General features: G+C 50.9%; 2 protein-coding genes across 7 annotated transcripts in view; both read right to left on the reverse strand.

Annotated features, from left to right (window-relative positions):
- LOC104326247 (uncharacterized) overlaps positions 1–7,694 on the reverse strand; it is a 38,846-nt gene extending 31,152 nt beyond the window's left edge. Inside the window, exon 1 of one of the 3 annotated variants that reach the window (XM_075419925.1) lies at positions 7,632–7,694. The gene's annotated coding sequence lies outside the window, so the exon portion shown is untranslated. Of the gene's footprint in view, positions 1–4,203; positions 4,262–7,152; positions 7,208–7,631 lie in introns of those variants that run through there. The other 2 variants (XM_075419923.1, XM_075419924.1) reach the window with 2 other exon arrangements.
- A 3,359-nt stretch (positions 7,695–11,053) lies between these two features.
- On the reverse strand, positions 11,054–16,683 carry IBA57 (iron-sulfur cluster assembly factor IBA57). 4 transcript variants are annotated; one of them, XM_075419926.1, is made up of 3 exons: positions 16,350–16,683; positions 14,666–15,012; positions 11,054–13,402 (listed from the first exon to the last, which is right to left on the reverse strand). In XM_075419926.1, the coding sequence occupies exons 1-3, from the start codon at positions 16,637–16,639 to the stop codon at positions 13,011–13,013; spliced, it is 1,029 nt and encodes a 342-aa protein (XP_075276041.1). In that variant the 5' UTR covers positions 16,640–16,683; the 3' UTR covers positions 11,054–13,010. The 4 variants fall into 4 exon arrangements, with proteins under 4 accessions (XP_075276041.1, XP_075276045.1, XP_075276043.1 ...); XM_075419930.1 differs by having other exon boundaries at positions 16,634–16,672; XM_075419928.1 differs by lacking the exon at positions 16,350–16,683 and adding an exon at positions 15,798–16,003.
- Between the last annotated feature and the right edge of the window lie 1,161 nt (positions 16,684–17,844).

The following is a 17,844-nucleotide window of genomic DNA, read 5'->3' on the forward strand; positions in this document are numbered from 1 at the left end:
GAAAAGGCTCCAGGCAGACCTTAGAGCTGCCTGCCAGTGCCTAAAAGGGGCTTATGAGAAAGATGGGGACAAACTTCCTGTTGCAACAGGACAAGGGATAATGGTTTTAAACTAAAAGAGGGTCGATTCTGACTGGATATAAGGAAGAAATTTTTTATGATGAAGGTAGTGAAACTCTGGCACAGGTTGCCCAGAGAGATGGTCGATGCCCCATCCCTGGGAACATTCAAGGTCAGGCTGGAATGGGCTCTGAGCAACCTGATCCAGTCGAATCCATCCCTGCTCACTGCAGGGGTGTTGGGCTAGATGGCCTTTAAAAGTCACTTCCAACTCAAAGCATTCTGTGATTCTATTCTATGATCTGCCGTGCCAGTACATCAGCTCACCCCATGATTCTGCTCACAGGTACACACCTGTGACAGAACTGGGTACCTGTCCCCACGACGTGACAGAACAAACAATCCTCAAACACTTGGGACTGCACCCGTGTAAGGGCTCCACTCCGCCTTCAGACTCACAGCTCCTGTCAGCGGCAAAGGCAAGGCCGGCTCCTGGCACACACTGCTGTCCAAATCCAGGCGTGACAAAAGCAAGTTCCCAGGAGCACGCCAAGTACAACACGCCGATTCTGAAATCCTTTCATACGGCCTCTGCACATCCATTTACACACCTTATGGTACAACCTCCTAGACTTTCCTCCTCAAAAAGCAGATTACCAAGCTGCCACTGCCCACTGACAAGCCTGCAGGCTGTACACGTGCCATTTCTCCAACTTCGGCTATTTGCGCTACGTGACACAGCAAAAGTCTGGGCATTATGCAAATGTAAGGCTTCATCTTCACTGACACAAAGCTTTAACTGGTGGAAGCAATGAACCGGGGGAAGGGCTGCTTTTACGATAACGATAAATCAAGATAAAGTGCAACAGCCACATTATAAATGCTTAAAACTTAAAGCACTTGCTCTCCTCCTAAGCAAGACGATGTCCATCTGTACCCACACCCAACTGTGGTTGACCCACTCTGACCTGCTGAATGGTAGAACTAAGGATTTGCCTAATCCGATGTCCAATCTGAATTCTGCTACAATGATTTGCTCAACCCACCGTCAAGTCCCCACTCTTCTCTCTTCCAAGGGCCTGATGGAAACAGGCTAAGATGAATGAGTTAACCCATTCCTGACAGCTAGCTTTGTCAGGTTTCCTACAGCATTTCCATCACCATGCAGCACAGAAACACGCTCCGACCGACAGCAAAGTCTGCAGCCAGGAACGGGGTGCAGAACAGTTCAGTGAAACGTCCGTGTAGAGATCTTGATGCTTCTAGGAAGCGCTGAGCTTGCTGCTCTGGCGCCAATTGATCTTCATGGGCAATACACCAGCTGTTCTGCAAGGGAAGAGCTGCAGCAACGCAACCCTCGACCCTGCAGAGAGCTGTGTGGCCCACACAGACGGGAAGATCAGGCTCCTTCTATTTAAGCCAAGGCAGCAGGCTCTGCAATGAAATGACTCAGGTGCACACAACTGCTCCCAGGTGCTAATTTTATGACACATGGTTTCCTTTCAGAAGGGATGACTAGTAATATCTTTACATTACCCATGATGATTTATTCAGTCAATGTGTGTCTAAGCCGCTAACCTTTACTGATCTTTTAACTACTTCTGATTTATTAGCTGTTCTCCTGTCAAAGCAGACTTAACGAAACCCATTAACGATTTGGCTAATCACTGCCTCTGCTACACGCTGTAACTATTTGCAACTTTAAAAGTGGGTTTCACAAAGCACTAGCTGATAAATGAAACCCCAAACAACAATCTATTCACATCTCAAAACAGGAACTGCTTCAAATCACAGGAATCCTCCAAAGCATTGCAAGTGCTGCAGTAGGCTTCACAACCCATGTAAGAGTAGAACCGAAGCTTAAAATGTACACAGCTATTCAAAAAAAAGCTAAGAGCGCTACCTCTGTGCTCCAGCCAATATACACTCTTTCAGAAAAATAGATTTTCAATGGTAACTTTCTGTGGCTGTCACTTAGCTTTTAGGGGCTGATAAAACACACGTGCTTATTCCACTATTGCTAAATAATTCACTCCTAGAAAGCCCTTTTGGGATATCTTCATGATATATGGGTGCTATATTAGAGCTTTAGTAGAAGCCAACATTTCAGTTAAAGAAGCACTGCCAGCTTGCATTGCATTAAATCAACAAATTAAAAAAAAAAAAGGGTTCTCATTGAGTACTTTGATATCATGTCCTGAATTTGTAAATAGTTTTATTTTCTTCTCACGTTGTTCAAAAACAACCCTAAGCAAAAAGATGAATAACCACAGCACAACACCTGAAGGAAACAAATTGTTCCATCAACAGGGAAATCCAACAACTGGCCTGCTACACATCGACACCCTAGCCCAAGCTCAGAACACCAGCAGCAGTTTCCCTACCGCGCCCTTTTCATCTCCTGAGTCCTTCCCTACTCATCCTCATGGCAACCAGCTAAACCCCAACGCAGTGTGACTGGACAAGCAGACCACACCGAATGCTGGTGTGCTGGAAAGTTGGGCAGAGAGGAACTTGATGAGGTTCAACAAAGGCAAATGCAAGGTCCTGCACCTGGGGAGCAACAATCCCATGCATCAGTACAGGCTTGGGGCAGACCTGGTGGAGAGTAGCTCTGCGGAGAGGGACCTGGGAGTGCTGGGGGACGACAGGTTGACCATGAGCCAGCAGTGTGCCCTGGCTGCCAAGAAGGCCAATGGGATCCTGGGGTGCATTCAGAGCAGTGTGGCCAGCAGGGCGAGGGAGACTCTCCTTCCCCTCTACACTGCTCTGGTGAGGCCCCATCTGGATACTGTGTCCAGTTCTGGGCTCCCCAGTTCAAGAAAGATGAGGAGCTACTGGAGAGAGTCCAGCGGAGGGCTACGAGGATGAGGAGGGGACTGGAGCATCTCTCCTAGGAGGAGAGGCTGAGGGAGCTGGGCTGGTTCAGCCTGGAGAAGAGAAGGCTGAGGACCTCATAAACGTTTATAAATACCTCAAGAGTGGGTGCAAGAGGACAGGGCCAGACTCTTTTCAGTGGTGCCCAGTGACAGGACAAGGGGCAGTGGGCACAAACTGAAGCAGAGGAAGTTCCAGCTGAACATGAGGAAGAACTTCTTCCCTCTGAGGGTGACGGAACCCTGGACCAGGCTGCCCAGGGAGGTTGTGGATTCTCCTTCTCTGGAGATATTCAAGACCCGCCTGGACGTGGTCCTGTGCAGCCTGCTGTAGGCCACTCTGCTTCGGCAGGGGGTTGGACTGGATGACCCACAGAATCACAGAATGGTAGGGGTTGGAAGGGACCTCTGTGGGACATCTAGTCCAACCCCCCTGCAGAAGCAGGGTCACCTACAGTAGGCTGTAGAGGACCTTGTCCAGGCGGGTCTTGAATATCTCCGGAGAAGGAGACTCCACAACCTCCCTGGGCAGCCTGTTCCAGTGCTCCATCACCCTCAGAGGGAAGAAATTCTTCCTCGTGTTCAGACGGAACTTCCTGTGCTTCAGTTTGTGTCCCTTGCCCCAGAGGTCCCTTCGAACCCCTACCATTCTGTGATTCTGTGAATGCTAAAAATCACGTGGAAGCCTTTTTCCCTGCGAGGACACTCATCTGGATCTCTCCTCTATGAAGCTGTCAACTTCTACGGCATTTACAGAAATTCATTATCGCAGAGACAGCCATCCACCTCTCCCTCCCCCAGTTTCACTGAATTTCACGGATGGTTCAAAGCTTATCGGAGGAATGACAGACGCCTGAATAACGGAACCATTCGATATCCTGACAAAAGCAATCTCCCTGGTCTTTCTTAGGGGTCTGATGTCCACTTATCTTCCCATCAACACTTTGCAAAGTTAACACTAGAAACTTTCCATGAACCTTGCAAACAGTGAGCCCTTTCCGCACGTGCGCAGTCATCCTGCGATGACAGCTTTTTTTTTGGTGCTTTCTGCCCCCACATATCCTGTCCTGTGGTGAAGACAGGGATAATGTTTTCCCCACATGCATAAATATGAACACACACACAGTTTCCACAATCTTCTTGCACTGATCAAACAGAAAGAGAAACCATAGCAATTACGAAACTTAACTTTGAATTACTCCTCTCTGATTAATGGGAGTGTTGCTAATCTGAATGGCTGCTTTAAAAACCAACACAAATCATAGTACCTTCAGGTGGATTTATATTGCATTTCCAGAGAGACGCAGTGTGCATGTGTGCACACACTGATGCCGTCGTGGAAGAGTTTCTAAGCCGCAGGTTTTTCAGTCCCACATGCTGCGGTACATCTAAACCTCCAGGAAAAAAAAAGTCAATTTGAAACATTACCTTAATATTGCAGGGAGATTGTGAGGAAGGCCTAAAAACTGCCACCTACCCTACCTGAGGGTTTACAAGTTCCAGAATCAGGTTACATAGGAAAACTGCTGTTAAGGCTAAAGACCCACACTTCTCACCAACACTCCTGTTTTGAACTTCTTTGATGTTTTGGCCTACCCGCCTTACAAAGCTACATGGCAGAAAGATTGCTGGGGAAGACATTCCAATCTGCTCCTCAGTTCCACCTCTACGAAGTATTATCCTCAAAACAGTACGCCAGCACCTCTGTGAGGTACTTCTTCCCGAGCCAAAAAAAAAACCCCAAACACACAGAACATTTCTGGAACATTTATATTAAAACTTAGAATGTCAATTACAAGAAATCAAGCATAGTAAGCACTTGGGAAACCATGTGATACAGATTTATCCACTGGGAACTGCGACTACGTATGTGCAATTGTCGTAACGTCAGCCCTCCTAAAGTCAGTAATTTCAGAAATTTACATTTGTAACCTCCCCCCTTACTGCAATTCTTGCTGTATTAGTTTGAAAACATAAGGAATAATTTTCCAGCAGGTAGCTTGGAAACAAAGCCTTGATCTGCAATTCATTTAAACTATTAAAAAAAGTTACCGATTTCATTTCTAATGATAGATTTTTATAGATCTACACACACTAATTGTGGTCCAAAGCCACAAGTACTTTGAACACTGAAGTCCTACTATTTCCAAGAACTTCTGCACACAAAAATGCCTGAAGCCTCCCGCCCTTACTCTGGAGTTTCAGAGGGTGATTTTTTCATTTATAAAAGCCAGAAGATCCTAATCCCCAATCAAAAAAGTAAAAACACCCTCCATGAAACACTGACATGAAGTTGCCAGTTGTAAAAACAGCGAGCACAGCTCAGCTGCAACATGTCCTTACCCAACAGTTCACAGCTGGGACTGCTAAGGGAAAGTTTTACCAAGGTGGCAAAAGACGGCTACTTTAATCCATCTACCACAAAACAGCCCACGGCATTCAAAGTACCTAGTCAGCAAATACACGTTTAAGTTTTCAAATAACATATTCAATGCAGGCTCCACGGAAAGAAAAGGCAACTTAATGCCAACTACCTCTATGTATTCACCTATAATTCTTACCACGTGTCACAGTCCGTTACCCCCTGGTAGAACAGGGAAACACAAGGGACTCTTAAACAAACAGGTAGGGAGTTTTCAACTGAACTTCCACTCGCTTTAGAGTCCACTAATCCAAAGGCAGCTTAAACACACAAGTTGTAGATTATGTCCTCTCACACACATGTTGCTGTAAAACAGGATTACTGATATTCATATACTCTCAGTACACCTTTTCGTTTAGGAATATAAAATTCCAACTGAAGTTACAAAATATTTTTCCAGATTTGGCAGATGGACTACCCAGTACAATTTTAACTCCGCTAAATCAAAATGTTTTGCTAAATATATTTTTAAACAAACAAAAATGTTGAAATTGTCAATTACTGAATGTGTAAAGTCAAACTCTCTGAAGTTACAAACCAGCACATGTGGCGAAATAAACAGAATTTTTTTAAGCAGCTGCACAAGGATTTGTATACGCTATTTATCATTATATAGAGATTTGTATATTAATTTCATTAGACTACCAAGATTATTTATAAAGCTACTTTTCCTACTTGACCAGCTCCTCGCTTTGTGAAACTCAAGTACTAAGTAGACGTCTCCAGGATTGCAGACTTGGGCAAAGACTGTCACAACGTCATTGAACAGATCTAAACTGTTTCTCAAGAGAAATGCAAGGGGAATCTATTAACAGCTTGAGAATTTATTACATTTCTCAGCGAAAGGATGACAGCAAGTATTCCCAAGTTTCCCATCCACTTTGTCTCTCCTCAGTGGCCCTAGTAGAAGACTGTGCTGGTCAACATGAAGAGACGTCTGTGTTTGGAGAACTATGTTTTTGTTAGGCACTTACAATATGCGATCACTTGAAAGGCTGGGCACTATCAGGCTAATAAATCATTGCACTTACTTTAAACTACATCATTACAGCCATCTAAGCAATTATTACACTGCAAAAATCGCTTTGCTGGATTGTTTTCCAGCTTTCTAAAATACCAGCATTACTCCAGACACCTAGCATCTCTCCTGAACAACAAAACCCCACGTAAACCTCATCCCGTTGCAAGAATCAACTTCCACCGAGACAAACCTGCACAGACGTTCTCACCAGCCGCTCCCTGCCTGCATTGCTCCCACCAGCACAGGCCACTGGGGAAGCAAAGGCACTCAAACACGCCAGCTGTACACGCCAGAGCACTGCAACAGCGGCAGCAGCCGATCCCCGAGCTCTGGAGCCCGCACCTCGTTTACCTCCCCAAACATCGCTGCCACGGGACGCACGCTGCACGCCTCAGTTGCGATACGCACACGGAAACTGTTGCCAGGCTGTGGAGAGCGTCTCTCCTCCACCCCTCGCAGCTGCAGGACAAAATCAGCAGAAAAGCAGCAAGCAGATTTCGGGCTGCGGGCAAGGAAAGGGCCCCTTGAGACAAAGCAGCAGCGCTGGCATTAAGCAATTACTCCACACGGCTATTCCTAGACAGAGGAGTTGCTAAGCTGCACCAACACTACGAGAAACAGCACAAATTGCTTGCCCTTAAATGTCACCTGATATTTTCTTCAGATACACACCCTTTCAAATACCTCTGCAGCAACTGAAATCCTCCCCTGGTAAGCAAAGATTTCACACTGCCAAAAGCCCTGCTACAGAAGTGAAAGAAACCCCGAGCTTACATTTTTAGTCTTCTTGCTTTACAACCAGTCTCAGCCATGTAATGTCTGATGTCACTGGAGTACCAGTATGTGGAAGTACTATGGGAATTGTAGTCTTTCCTCGGTTGTACAACAGCTACGCGGTGCAGGATCCAGGACAGCAACCGGGAGCCTTAGGAAGTGTCTCCCTCACGCAGAGGCTAACGGGGATTGCCCGAGAAATACAGCTGAACTGCTTTATTTAGCCAGAAAACGCTTCTCAGATGGGAAAGAGAAGCGTGGGAGGTCTTGAAATGCACCTTCTCCTCCTTCCCTCACAGCAAGTAATTTCTAAGTAATTATTCTCCGGTGATCACACACTACCTAAACCATTTAAGTTGTAATCAGGAAGCATGACCCAGTGAGGAAATTTCAATCACTACAATATACATATAATATACAATATGTGTATAACAACATCATATTTAACAGTACAAGAGTTCTTATGACAATTTCATCACCTCTTGCACTTCCAGGCTTTTGGTTATCTCCACATGAAAAAATAATGAATGAAATGAATGGGATATTTTGCCAGTCATGATGCACTTGCCACTTCCGTTCCTGTCTCGCTACTGAAAGGTTTTATTTGGCTCACTCCAGCTCAGTAACTACCAACGACTTGCAGTGTGAGCAAATCAAGCCCCACGCTTCCTGTAACAAGAATTAAAATTAAAGGTTATTTTAGTTGAAGGCTTTCTTTCATGCTAAAAACCTCAGCCCTTGATTATATTCTCCCTCCGGTTTCTCTCCATGAAGCTGTAACGGCACTCAGAGATGGCGACTGTTCTCCTCCAGCTCCTACAACTGTCTGATGTAAGCACAATCTGAAAATGACAACGTATATAAACATGGCACAGGAAGCTTTTATACCCATTTCCACATTTAGGTTTTTGGAATAGCTTGCACCACTGTTCCCAACAGCACGCGCTGAACTCAAGTGTTTCAAGGAGAAAAAAATCTCAAACCATGCTCTGATCAGGGATTAAAGAAAACAGAGAAAGCTCAACTGTTTCCAGTGTTACAGCAGCACAGTATGAAAGTACATGCACTAATTTTAGTCACATGAGTGGACCCCAACAGCTTCGAATGTCCGACAGCCAAATTTCACACTCGTTTGGCCTGGGCAAGACAGAGGGAAAAAGAGGAAATTCAGACACGAATCCACAAAAACAGTTTAGATGTAAATTATTTCCTCTAGCTTGAGAGCAGCATGTTACAGAAAAAAAAAAAAAAAAAAAAAAGACAGCCTTTCCTGAAGGGCTCAGAGTCTCTAAAAGGAAAATACCAGGCAGCTGAGAGAACAGTTTGAAGTCACAGTGTAGCATCACCATCCAGCAGAACCTGTGCTCCCAACAACATTCTCCTAAAGTAGCTACAAGTAGTAGTAGCAGCTACCCCCTCCTCTCAAAGTAACAGTGTCCGTGCAGAAATGTGTTATTTCCGCTACATGTTAACAGCAGGCAAACACGCTCAAAATATTAATAAAGCTAGAAATATCTATAAGGATTATTTAAGTTTGCTAACTTCAAGTAACTCGGTGCAAAGCAGACGCTCACACATAACCTCCTGGCATCACCCTGGCCAAAGCAGCATGAATTCATTCAATTATGAATTTTAAATAGCAGATGGCAGTGATTTTAGTAACTCCGCAGAACACCCGTTAATACAGTGGACTGAAGTACTGCCAGTCGTTCTTCCAGACCCGCCACCACACCAAGACAACTCTTGTGGCTTTTCAGTACGGCAGGAAATGGGAAAAACCGTAAAGATGAAATCAAAGGCTACTTCCAGTAAAAAAAAAAAATAAGGGGCAAAAAAGAAGATTCTTTTTTCTGAAACCAAACTTTTCAACGTACTCCCTTCTGCAGCCTGGGAAAGTGTCTCCCGCCTCACCCTACCGGGATTTCAGGCTGCAGTGCTTGTTTGCTTCGCAGCTCTCTCCCGCAACCTCCCCGTGCGGGAACATCCCTGATTTTTGGTGTTTCAACACCGCTCACGGCTCCCGAAGTTGCACATGAGAGGCAAGTGGAAGTCGGGCTGGTAATTTGGCAGATACGACCGGCAGCCAGACGGGTTCCCCCTCTCTGAGGGAGCCCAGCAGACCCCGCCGCCGCTTCCTCCCCTCACGGGAGCCAGGCGCCTCCCAACCTCCCCTTCGCCGCTCACCCTCCCTCAGCGCTGCGGCCCCAGCCCCGTCCCGGCAGCGCCGACGCCTCGCCTCTGCCCGGGAAGCCCCGAAGGCCGGGCACTGCCCGCCACCATCTCATGCCCTCCCCCTCCCTCCGCCCCTCCCGCCATGAGAGAGCCCGGCAGCGCGCGCCGCTTCCCGCGGCCAGGAGCGGGAAGGGAGGGAAGCGGTCAACGGCCCCGGGTGGGAGAAACCACTGCGGGGGGGGGGGCGGGCTGGAGAGGGGAGGGGCGAACCACGGCTGAGCCGGGGGGGGAACTCGCCATGTTGCGGAGGGTGAGGGGAAACTGAGGCAGCGAGGGGGAACTGCCAGAAAAAGGGGACCGCAAAGGGGTTGGAGCCTCAGAGAGCAGAGCCCTCCTCCCCCAGCTGTACTGAGACAAGTGCCTGAGCAGGTTACCTGGCAGGTCCCCTCAGCCGCCATGTTTTTGCCTTGCTGAGGGAAAGCACGAAAACCGGTCAGAACTGCGCCACGAAAGCGTCTGGTTTCCCACCCTGGGCGGCAAAGGGGCTGCTGCATGGGCCTGGCGCCGCTGTTTTATTCCTCAGAATTCCCTCTTTCCTGCAGACATCGGTGATCAGAAGCGGCGCTGAGGACATTTCAGCCCTTTGAGTGTGCCAGAGTTGCCAACCAGTGTGCCCTGGCTACCCAGAAGGCCAATGGTCTCCTGGGGTGCATGCAGAGGAGTGTGGGCAGCAGGTCGAGGGAGGGTCTCCTCCCCCTCTGCTCTGCCCTAGGGAGGCCTCATCTACAGTACTGTGTCCAGTTCTGGGCTCCCCAGTTCAAGAAAGATGAGGAGCTACTGGAGAGAGTCCAGCAGAGGGCTACGAGGATGATGAGGGGACTGGAGCATCTCTCCTACGAGGAAAGGCTGAGGGAGGTGGGCTTGTCCAGCCTGAAGAAGAGAAGGCTGAGAGGGGACCTTCGAAATGCCTCTAAATATCTGCAGAGTGGGTGTCAGGAGGACGGGGCCAGACTCTTTGCAGTGGTGCCCAGCAACAGGACAAGGGGCAACGGGCACAAACTGAAGCAGAGGAAGTTCCAGCTGAACCCGAGGAAGAACTTCTTCCCTCTGAGGGTGACGGAGCACTGGCCCAGGCTGCCCAGAGAGGCTGTGAAGTCTCCTTCTCTGGAGATATTCAAGACCCGCCTGGACGCGGTGCTGTGCAGCCTGCTGTAGGTGACCCTGCTTCGGCAGGAGGGTTGGACTAGATGACCCACAGAGGTCCCTTCCAACCCCTAACTTTCTGTGATTCTGTGAGGCGGAGAAGCAAGGGGGTCATTTGCCCCCTTTTCAGCCAGCTCTGCAGTGGGGAGCTCCTCACCGCGCTTTTCTCCGTCCTATCTTGGCTGAAGGGGATTTGCTCCGTCCTGGGTTGCCAGCGAGGCAAAGACCCCTGCAAAATCAGCCCTGCAGCCGATGGCCTGGCCCTCCAGCCTGAGCCAAGGACCAGGCTCTGAGGGAGTATAAAAACAGAAGGATAGCGAGGATTGGGGCTGCCCGCTCCCATTTCTGCCTCATCACCCCCTCCAGAAGCAATCTAGTACCTCCGAAAAACCAACCCGCCTGTGGGTTTTGCCTCTGAGCACCCACATTTGTAACCTGCGGCTGTCAGCAACAGAAAAGCCTTACACGGACGTTAGGAAGACAAAAGAAACGCGTGTGTGTGCGCCAGAAAAGAGAGATGTGGGGCTTCCCCAAACAGAAGAAATGTGTTTATTCGGGCACGCCAGTACAATGGAACTATTCCGAGGAGGCTTCACACAACGGGCGGCAGAGGAGAAGCTGCTTCTGGCAAAGCGGGATCGGTGTGGGCAGCACGGTCTCACCTTTGTCACATTCGGAGGATCCAGCAAGCGCGAAGCACTGCGGTTTCGCTTATTTTTCCAGCAGAAAGGCTTTGTTAACAATCTCAAACCTGACAAAGGCGTGGCAAAGAGTCTAGGGCCTGTTTCTTGTCAGCAAGCAACCCGAGAAAGTATTCTGCTGTGTATCTTCACACAAGGTAAATAAAAGGTAGCGTCTCTTGTCTTTCAGACCAGTCACATTTAAATTACTGACACAATAAACTTTTAATGAGGTATTCCACAAACTCACTTGACAGCAAGCATAGAGTTTTAAACAATATGGGCATTTTTCACAGATAAATTCCTCTCGCTGTGACGGTGACACCGGAACAGTGGCAGAATGTACTTTGGACGGTTTTTGTCACAGATGTGCACGCCAGAGCCTTTTTTTTCGGTCCGCATGGGATCTCCCCCGCTCATCTCTCTCATCACACCCTTCCGCTCAGGCGCCGTTCCACGAGCGGGCGCGCGGTGGATTTGTCGTTATACAAAAATACACGAGGCTCCCATAAACGACTGCAGGGTTAGGAGGGACAGAGCTGGTTGGCTTTGCGGGGCGGGGGAAGGAAAGGGGAACCCACGGGCTGCAGAAACCAGGAAAAGCGCGAAGACAGAAGAGCAGCAGGAGCCAGAAAAAAAGCAGCAAAGAAGCACTGAAGTACTGGGCTGCTCCGGAGACCCACAGGGGACGGTGGATGGAGAAAACCCCAACCAGAGCCAGCAGCTGAGCGAAGGAGCAGAGGTCTGAGACGGGGACACTCTGCCCCTTCACCAGCTCTGAGCAGGGAGCGAGGGAAACCCTGCCAAAGGCTTCAGGGAAGTTGGATTTGTTTCTACGAGATGACAAAGCAGAGACGTTGGTGCCAAAAAAATCCACCCCTCAACTGTTGTTGGCAACTGGAGGGCATGTGCTTCTAGTATGAGGTTACTCTGCCAAGCACCAGTACACCAACACAATAAGTCACCCCAGGGCACGCACCAGTGCGCCTTATTTCTGTAAAATATCACTTTTCTCTCCAAAACAGAAGGAGAGTGAAGGAAGCGTGCGTGACTGAGGCCTGGAGCGGCAGAGGAGCTGGCTGCTGCTGGCTGCGCTCCCTCTGCCGGCGCTGAAGCCGGGGATGTTTGAGAGCTTTCCCACCAGGGAGGACTTACCAAAATCAAGGTCTGAAGTGGGGAGTACGAGGCATTCCTCCTCCTGAACACAATTAGTAGGTAGAGTGGTGGGGAAAAACCACCCACCCAGTAACAGGTTTAAAGCAGCAGCTCAGTGCAAGGATTAATTTGCAGCGAACCCAAGTATGGATCCGATGCAAGGTAAGAGCGGCACGCTCTCCGCTAACAAAAAACGCTATAATACCACAGAATGGTTATTCTGAACAGAAACATGCAGTGCATACAACAGGGAAACTCCTGCTCCCACCGCTCGCTTCCGTCGGAACACCCACCGCGCCCTACGCAGGGCACGGGCCGACTGAGCGCCTGGTGGACTGAAAATCCAGCCGAATCCAACCCAACGACACGCGGCACCCCGTAAACAAACACGGGGTACCCTCAGGAAAAGGGGCGCTCCCCTGCGTGGGCTGCACGGGTCTCTCCACAACGCTCAACAGCTTCTCCTCCTGTCCTCAGCGACCCGCCGCTGGTTTGGGTTCCTGCCCTTTAGCCCCAATTTGAAGAATCCTGTGACGCTCCCCTCCCCCAGTCAAACACCACAAATGGCCGAAGGCAGGGTCGCCTTCCCAAACTTATCACACAAAATACAGTCTCAGTAAGGCAAATGTGTGAGTGGTGGCTCCTCAATTATTTACTCGCAGTTTTCGGCCACCACTCGGGTATACTCGCAGTGAGCTGCACTTTATCCCCCGCTACATTTAGGCAGAGTGGTTCGTTCATATTCGCTAACCTCAGCAACGCTATACCAAGTTCACCTCCTCCAGCCCGGAACTTGCCGGCTGACTTTCCCGACTCCGTTAAGATCTCGGCACCCTCAGGAACGCCGCCCTTGGGAAAAGGCGCCGAGAAGTGGACCGGCAGCAGACGTTTGCGAATGACACCCATGTGGTGGGTCCTGGCTGTCAGCTCCTGCCCGATGTAGCAGCCTTTGGTAAAGCTGATGCCGTTCATGTAGGCCAGGTTTGATTCCAGCGGGAGGGCTACTCCAGGAGGGAGATCTTTCACACCTTCGGGAATTCCTGGGGAAAAAAATAAAACCAACGGGTAAATGTAGTGAGATCTCCAGTATTTGAGATTTTTGGAGCATGCTTCCTCTGTGAGTCGTAAAACCAAGAGAACCCATAAGAAGCAGTGTGAAATAATGAACTTCCCAGTACTCCGTTTTGGCCCTGAGTGAAATCATTAACCGTAAAAGATGTTTACTCTTCAGGGTAAACAGAGAACTGCACTGACCCTGACTTCACGAAGCTTACAGCACCTCACAGCCACACCGGTGGAAATTCAAAGTCCCCAGAACCATGCAGACCCCACACAAACACGTCAGCGTACACGGAACGCCAATGGCAAAACCCTTCTCACCCACACCCCACAAATGGGCTTTAATGTCAGGAAGAGTTGTTTACTTCAAAGCTAAAGAACGGAAGCTGGTCAGCTGCCCTTGTTAAAGCTCAAATGCTGAATGTGGGTACACGTGGTTGTTCTTTTTGTGACCAATGACACAAAAATCGTATTATTTTGAAGCAGAGTGCTGGATGCAGCTTTCCGCAGTGGCACAGCAGGCAAGTGCTGGCATTTCAGGGAGGCAGCACACCACCACAGTCCAGCCCAGTCTGACCCATTAGCAGCTCGCTTTTCTGAACCAGACGGACTCAGGGTTAAGCAGAGGACCATCATCTTTCAGTCTGCCAATTAATTTAATCCACTGTCTGTGCGGGCGCAGCAAAATCAATGGGAGCTCTGCACAGGCCCAGGGGCTCCCGGGACCGAGCTGCCTCTCAGATCAAACGTCCACCCCTTGGCCTCCGAGTTACCTCTGCAAATCCAGCCATACATTTTTAGGACAGTAAGTTAGGGTGTTTCCTTTTCCTTCCTTAGCAACAAGGAAAACACGCAGACTGTGCGTAATCCCAAAATAATCAAAATGACTCAAACCACCGAAGTCTCCCTCTAAGAAAATGAATAATCCTGGTTTTCTTTCGCCGTTCGTGTTCCTGATCTGCCGCCCCATAACCTTAGTAACAGGAAACTGTATCCAAATATTCATTCTGCTGCCAGACAGAATTAGAACTACTGGATCACTTTTATCCTCAAAGCAGCAAACAATACCTGTGCTTATTAACAAGTTAAACGTATTGAGACATCCCAGTGCAGCTTTGATCATTTATTCCTCTGTCTTATATCAGTGTAAGGATTCTGATAATAAGATGGAACTGTGATAACACATAACAAACAAATTTTCCAAAATCCAGTGACACAGAGTGTGAAACAGGACTTGGCTTTACCTTGTTTATACCTGAGCCTGTGGTAATCCTGAATATTTCCAATATGACTCCCAGGGATAACGTCCGCTACATTTGCTCCTTTCTTTGTAATCAGTCTCCAGCCCATGACTTCTGTTCTGGGGTCAGGAGTTAAAATTAGAGCCCTGTCTGCACACTGAGCGAGGGAACCGGCAACGTGTCCAGCCTGCTCCCCGGGGACAACAGCCCACAAAGAGAGGTCAAGGCAAGGGGTGATGTTTACTTTCCTCCGGATCTTGTACAGTTTCAGATGTTTTTGTAGGGCGTCCAGCACGTCGCTGTCACACTCCAGCAGGATGTGCGGCTCTTCTTCTGGACTCTCATGAAGCCTAAAAAAGTAACACCCACAAGGTCAGAAAAACAAACCCCTGCACCACCGGAAGCCAACACACTTTATCTTGAGTTTTATCGCTTTATCTAGTTCTGGGCTCCCCAGTTCAAGAAAGATGAGGAGCTACTGGAGAGAGTCCAGCGGAGGGCTACGAGGATGAGGAGGGGACTGGAGCATCTCTCCTACAAGGAAAGGCTAAGGGAGCTGGGCTTGTCCAGCCTGAAGAAGAGAAGGCTGAGAGGGGACCTTAGAAATGCCTACAAATATCTGCAGGGTGGGGGTCAAGAGAACAGGGCCAGACTCTTTTCAGTGGTGCCCAGTGACAGGACAGGGGCAACAGGCACAAACTGAAGCAGAGGAAGCTCCAGCTGAACACGAGGAAGAACTTCTTCCCTCTGAGGGTGATGGAGCCCTGGCCCAGGCTGCCCAGATGGGCTGTGGAGTCTCCTTCTCTGGAGATATTCAAGACTCGCCTGGACGCGGTGCTGTGCAGCCTGCTCTGGGTGACCCTGCTTCGGCAGGGGGTTGGGCTGGGTGACCCACAGAGGTCCCTTCCAACCCCGAACATTCTGTGATTCTGTGATCCTGGTGCGAATCCAGAGATCTGGGGAATTTCACCGAAGGCTGCTGGCACACACAAGAGCAGGACTCAGCTCCCGGCAGTGAAATCCCTGAGCTTTTTCAGCCATCTGTTCTGCTCTTTCCTAGCAAACACCACGCTCACCTCTCCCGGGGACCAAAACAGGTCCAACCTTAAGAGTTCTCTGTACCCGTCACGCTTACCTAAAGCAAGGTGACATTCAGCAGGAGGCGAGGCTTTGTTCAGCTGTGCCTTCCATGAGCGACCACACCACTAACACCAACCGGGCAGCGAGCCACGCTTTCCCCCAACACCATGCCCGCACCAGCCGTCTGTGCGGTGTAATTATCAGGTGTAATTATCAGGTGTAATTATCAGGTGGTGTGGCACCGCTCACCACAGCACCCGTGAGACGCCACACACCGCTCCTTTCAGCTATGGCCCGAAAACAGACACGGCGCCCTGAGGGCTGCTGTAAAAATATGAAAATCATTACGCTTTCTGCTGGGGTAACTCCCAGAGGCCGCAGCCACCGGTGAAAAACAGACGTGGCAAGCGCTTTTCTGCCCGTTAATTTATAAAGATAAGCCAGAAACGCCTCAGAGACCGGTGCGCGACATGGCCGCTGACAGGAACGACCTGCCCGCCAAGGCCGCGCGCCCTCGTCCCCATGGCAACGGGCCGCGCCGCCCCCCCCTCCTGGCAGTGGTCTCGTCCAGCGCCCCCCCCCCCCCCCCCCCGAGCAGTGGTCTCACCTGTAGAGGAGGAGATCATAGAGGCAGCGGCCCTGGACGTTCAGCGCATGCGCGTAGAGCGCGCGGGGCGGCGCCGCGGCGGGGGGGGGCGGGCCGTCCCCCGCCAGCAGGCGCGTGACGTCGTTAGTGAGGAGCCCCTGGAGGAAGAGCGCGGCCTCGGCGCCCCGCACGCCCAGCAGCGCCCGGCCCAGCGGGAAGCAGGTGGCGGCCCCGCTCCCCGCGCCCCGCCACAACCGGCGGACACCGGGCAGGGCCGCCGCCGCTCCCGCCGTTCCCACCCTCACCAACATGGCGGCCGAGCGCTGTCAGAGTGACCCGCCACCTCTCGCCGCCGCCGCCGCCATCTTGTGTGTGTCCGCAGGGAGGGCGCCGCCTGCCGGCGGGCGGGCGCGGGCCCCGCCCCTCTCTCGCCGGCTCCGCCCACTCCGGAGCGGGGGCCGGGTTCGGGCGGGAGCGTTGGGGGAGCGACCGTGGAGCTGGGCCCGGGCACCCCCAGCCCTGCCCTGCCCAGCAGCACCCCGCCGGGCCCGGCTCCCCCGCCGGGCATGGGACGGGGGCCCCAGCCGCGGGAGGAGTGCGGGAAACGGTGTCGTGTGTGTCCCCCCCCCAGCTCTCGGCGTTCCTGCGCCCTTACTCATCCCCTCCCCCGCCGAGCCTTTAACCCCCTGGAAACCGCAGCCAGACGGGGCACATACCCAGCGCACAGAATCCCAGCATGGCAGGGGTTGGAAGGGACCTCTGGGGGTCACCCAGCCCAACCCCCTGCCGAAGCAGGGTCACCCACAACAGGCTGCACAGCACCGCGACCAGGCAGGGCTTGAATATCTCCAGAGAAGGAGACTCCACAACCTCCCTGGGCAGCCTGGGCCAGGGCTCCATCACCCTCAGAGGGAAGAGATCTTCCTCATGTTCAGCTGGAACTTCCTCTGCTTCAGTTTGTGCCCGTTGCCCCTTGTCCTGTCGCTGGGCACCACTGGAAAGAGTCTGGCCCCGTCCTCCTGACCCCCACTCTGCAGATATTTAGAGGCATTTCGAAGGTCCCCTCTCAGCCTTCTCTTCTTCAGGCTGAACAAGCCCAGCTCCCTCAGCCTTTCCTCGTAGGAGAGATGCTCCAGTCCCCTCATCATCCTCGTAACCCTCCACTGGACTCTCTTTAGTAGCTCCTCATCTTTCTTGAACTGGGGAGCCCAGAACTGGACACAGTACTGCAGATGGGGCCTCACTAGGGCAGAGTAGAGGGGAAGGAGAAGCTCCCTCGTCCTGCTGGCCACACTCCTCCTAATGCATCCCAGGATCCCATTGGCGTTCTTGGCAGCCAGGGCACGCTGCTGGCTCATGGTCAACCTGTCGTCCACCAGCATTCCCAGGTCCCTCTCCACAGAGCTGCTCTCCAGCAGGTCTGCCCCAAGCCTGTAGTGGTGCCTGGGCTTGTTCCTCCCCAGGCTCAGGACCCTGCACTTGCCGTTGTTGAACTTCGTCAGGTTCCTCTGCACCC

This window comes from Opisthocomus hoazin, chromosome 4 (genome assembly GCF_030867145.1).
Source record: "Opisthocomus hoazin isolate bOpiHoa1 chromosome 4, bOpiHoa1.hap1, whole genome shotgun sequence".
Classification (NCBI taxonomy): Eukaryota; Metazoa; Chordata; class Aves; order Opisthocomiformes; family Opisthocomidae; genus Opisthocomus; species Opisthocomus hoazin.

Excerpts from the sequence above, each read along its gene's own strand:
- IBA57 (XM_075419926.1), bottom strand. The coding sequence starts at position 16,639 with ATGTTGGTGAGGGTGGGAACGGCGGGAGCGGCGGCGGCCCTGCCCGGT. Across the intron at positions 15,013-16,349 it reads TATGATCTCCTCCTCTACAG|GCTTCATGAGAGTCCAGAAG; the intron begins GTGAGACCACTG and ends TTACTTTTTTAG. Across the intron at positions 13,403-14,665 it reads CAGGCTCAGGTATAAACAAG|GAATTCCCGAAGGTGTGAAA; the intron begins GTAAAGCCAAGT and ends TTTTTTCCCCAG.